General features: G+C 48.5%; 1 protein-coding gene across 1 annotated transcript in view; it reads right to left on the bottom strand.

Moving 5' to 3' along the window:
• Nucleotides 1-507: 507 nt before the first annotated feature.
• Nucleotides 508-4,332, bottom strand: part of PAFAH1B2 (platelet activating factor acetylhydrolase 1b catalytic subunit 2) — a 10,077-nt gene continuing 6,252 nt past the window's right edge. Inside the window, exons 5-6 of the mRNA XM_019543099.1 lie at nucleotides 3,290-3,412; nucleotides 508-2,701 (exon numbers count right to left, since the gene is read on the bottom strand). Of these exons, the coding sequence (XP_019398644.1) occupies nucleotides 2,423-2,701; nucleotides 3,290-3,412 (402 nt within the window). The 3' untranslated portion in view covers nucleotides 508-2,422. The remainder of the gene's footprint in view (nucleotides 2,702-3,289; nucleotides 3,413-4,332) is intronic.

Here is a 4,332-nt window from a genome sequence, read left to right on the forward strand (position 1 = left end):
CGCTTGCCACCGAATGCAGCCTCAGTCGTGAGGATGGTTCACTGGCAAGAAGTCAGTGCTTATTGAAGAACACATTGCCAAACGGCAGCTGTTTCACCAATGCAGCGACACCAAGGGAAGAGGTATGTGTGTAAAATCAAATCAGCCTGATGCCTCTTCACTCTAGCCTCAAACCCCACAGGATTCGTGGACCAGGAACCTGGGTTGTCTCCCCTCCCCCTAGCTGGGGCAGGACCAAGCCCCCTGCCTTCCCAACCTTTCACTCACCTTCTTCCTCCTTATTGCCCAGCTCTTGCACTGGGACTTCTACCCTGTCAAAGGACTGAAGAATGGTCCCTTAAGGGCCTATCCACAGAGCTGCAGGAGGGGGAATGGTAGCAGCGCTGCTCAACACACTGGTGGAACAGGCCCCTGGCATACTCCCCCAGCCCCAGCTGGGCTGGGGAGGCGAGACCACACTCGTGCCACCGCCTTGTGTCCTGGGAAGTGGAAGTCTCAGCCTATTCATCAAACCTGTGTGTAGGCTACATACATGGGAAAAAAAATACACATTATGCATGCAATCCAGACAGAAACCCTGCTATGACCAACTCTACAGGAGCAGGGGAGCATAACTTGGACATGAATGGATTTCTTAATGCTAGATTAGAGCCTGCATTAAACAAGAGAACCCTTTCTTATAATAAAAGGGCACACACAGTTAGGCTGTATACAGTACCTACATACCTTTCGGTGTGGGGTAGAGAGAACAACCTAGATGGCTAAATAACCCATTCTCCTGTTACCAAGGACAGTGAATGGAACTCCTGTTTAAAAAAGAATTTTAAAACAAAAATCAGTTCCTCTTCAATTTACCTGCCACCAACCACCCTGACAGTTCAAGGCTGCAGACTTTACTAGCACTGAAGGCAGTGCGAAGTTCTGCATTGGCTGCTGTATGTTAGCTAGCTGTGATGTGACCCGTTCGGTGGGTTAACAGCACTGCTGAGCTCCAGCTCTGGTAGGTAAGTCAAGGAAGAACAAACTTTGTTTAAAAGGATTTTATTTTTAAGCGCGAGGGCTCTGCATCTGGGGTCTCAGACAGTTTCTTATTGAGAAGCAAAAGAGTTTTCCATTCACCGTTAAATGAAAGAAGGCTGTATATTGTCATTAACAAACTATAATTAACCCTCTTATAAAAAAAAACACCTCTAGCAAGACAGAGTCCCTGCAAGCAGGCCACTCTCCACACTGGCTCCCTTGGCTGGAGCGGGGCGGGAAGGGGAAGGCAGCACCCAGGAGAGGAAGAGGCTACATCTCGACTCAATTTTTTACTGTAAAAGGCCTTGGCTGCTTGAATAAAATGTTTGTACAAGTAAAACAGACGCAATAAAGAAATATACACCTTAGAACTTGTAAAGCTTTAGACTGATTCAGACCTTGCAAAGGGGGTAGCTGCACCTGGACCTTTTCTTTAAGAAAGAGGTGTAACAGTCATGCTTAAAAAAACAGAACCATGAACATGAACAGCACTGCCGAGTCCTGTGGCACAGGCATCGCAGCGGGCAAAACATCAGTTTTACACTTCTGGGGCAATGACAGGGCTGCATGACATGTACTGGAAAATGAGGCTCCTATCCCAAGGACTAGTAACAGCTGGCAACATTGGACACAAATGAGAACAAAGAACAAGTTCTATTAGAGACACGGTCTAGGGGAGACGTGATATCCAGCGGCACCCAAACAAGACTGCCCACAGATGAAGCAACAATGGAATGAAGTTTGCCACAGACAAGGTAAAATAAGCACATGAACGATATCAGGGGAGTGTTAAATGAGTTCAGTTCAGCTAATGCTTTGCTTTTTCACATATCTGAATTCCAGTTACATTGGATTTTATACTGCCTCAAAAAGAAAGAGCCAGAAAGCAACAAGCATAATTGGAGGGGGAATGGGGTGGGGAAGGAAGGAAAAAACCTAGTAAAGACAACTTTAAAAGATGGAAACTGTTTTTGAAAAAAATGCAGCGGTTTTGTGTTTAGCAGGTGGAATGTGATTCTGGTTCACAAGCTAATTACACAGAGCACAATCCCTAAGGCAGGGCAGGCTAAGCCACGAGCTGTGCATGGTTATTACAGACTGACAGGGTTCTAGGGCAGCCATGGAGCAATACCGCACGCGAGGGGGACAGAGGTGACTGTGTTGTTTGCATTTTGAATGAGGAATGGTTTAAAAGTAAAATTCTTCTTCGGTGAATTTCCTCCTGCAGTAAAACAAATCAGCCCTGCCCTTATGTACAAGACCAGTGTGACATTAGCCCTCCCCGTCAAAACACTAGATATGAACATCCGGTAACATTCTACAATGGAAAGTGCTTTAAGAAAGAAGGATTCTGTAGTGCCAGTGATGGGGCTGGGATGATGTTAACACTGATGCTAGCTGGTCAGGCCAGAGCGGCTTGCTTCTCCTCCGGGGTCTCCTCCAGTAGCTGCATGATCAGTTCGTGGAGGGGTTTGCAGATCTTTGCGTAGCCCCCTCCCGTCAGGTGCAGGAAGTCGAACATGTCGTGGCATGAGATGGTGCCGTCTGAGTGCACAAAGCCCATGTCGACATCCAGGAGCTGGACGTTGGGGAGTTTGGGGAGTGAGGCCTTTAGCAGCTGGTTCACCTTGGCGTTCTTCTGCCGCAGAGGGTTTGGCTTCTCACCTCGAGGTAGCAGGCCCTGATGCCAGGGACAAAGTGACAAAGAAAAGCTCTTACATGATTTGGGCAACAGGGTAGTTCATGGACACTTGATCTGAGCTTCTCACTTCCACCCTCTGCACATCTGATTCTGACCCTACTTCTAAACTGAAACCATCCAAAGATGACAACCCAAAGCATGTAGAACCTGCTCCTCCACTGGCTGCAGCATACATTAAATGCTGCTGTCCTTCTCTTGGGTAGCTCTACTTGTAGCAGAAAGACGCACACTGTCTGGCCAGGAGTGTGGAGAAATTCTAGTCCAACCCTACCGTCACCACCCTCATCCCCTGGAGTGACACCTAAACCTCAGTTTCTCTGTCTGGGACAGTGATGTCTCCCATAAGAAGATAAGCACAATTTACAGCTGACGGGAGTTAGAAGGGTGAGAGCGCATTTGTAAAGCTAACAGGAAGAGACATCTTTAAGTATGTACTCCTGAGAAGAACAATGATCATCCTCCCCTTAACATGAAAAGGTCACTCCCCACAGCACCTGGACACAGGTACAGAGACCACCTGGGTTAGTCCAGTGGTGCCATGTTATCACAACCCTCCAAGCTGCGTACCAGCACAATAATTTTGGCCTGTGGCTGTTGGGTATTTATCAGCCGCACGATGGCCTCGATTCCGCCTGCTACTTCGTCTGCTGTGTTTTCATGGTTATTTGTTCCAACCCAGACAACGATGACCTACGAGGAGGAAAAAGGAACTGTATAGCAGAATACACAAGGAGGAGGAGTGGGAACAGCCACGCTAGCTCTGTTGGCATGGTAAATATGCAGGCCGTCTCTAACAAAGTTAGACAAAACAATTAAGAGTTAGGCTTAAACATTTAAGAAATCCATGCTGGAGCATATTCTCCACTGCCAGAAGTGGAGGCCCAACATACCAGTCACTTTCCACAGCCCTCCCACCCACTACACACCCAGAGTCATGTCAAGAGAAGTCCTTCTGATCAGCAGGAAGACAGGTCTAACATCTCTTCCCTTGTATGCTGTGCCCAGTGCAGACTCCTACAATGCCTTACAGCTCATGTGCCCTCCCAACACACCGCATGCACATAATTTAGACTAAGTTCTTTGGGAGAAGACAGGCTATTTCCCTTCAAAGTCCTATGCGCAGCCTGGTCACTAAAACACAACCCTTCTACAGCAGCTTTTCACTTGTGAAGGAGATGGGCGCACAGGTGGTTTTCTCTTCTATCCTGCCAGTGAGTGGAGGAGGCAGACGGCATGAAATGTGCATCGCGGAGACCAACTGGTGGCTACAGGAATGGTGCTTCGAGGCGGGCTTTGGCTTCCTCAGCCATGACCGGCACATCGCAACGACAGACATGCTGGGGTGGGACGGGCTCCACCTTTCCCCTAAAGGTAAGCGCGTGTTCTCTTCTAGGTTGGCGGACCTACTCCGGCGGGCTTTAAACTAGGCCCGTTGGGGGAAGGGGTAGACAAGGAGTCAGGGGAGGGGCACTCTGAAGTGCTTTGGGTTAGGGTACAAGGCAGTCGAGGGGAATGAGACTTAACAGTGGGAGTCTACTACAGACCTCCCAACCAGGGAGAGGAGCTTGACCAGGATTTCTTGGGTCAGCTCACAGAGGTAGTGAAGGCTA

Source organism: Crocodylus porosus, unplaced genomic scaffold, assembly GCF_001723895.1.
Source record: "Crocodylus porosus isolate Cpor-Errol unplaced genomic scaffold, CroPor_comp1, whole genome shotgun sequence".
In the NCBI taxonomy this organism is placed as follows: Eukaryota; Metazoa; Chordata; order Crocodylia; family Crocodylidae; genus Crocodylus; species Crocodylus porosus.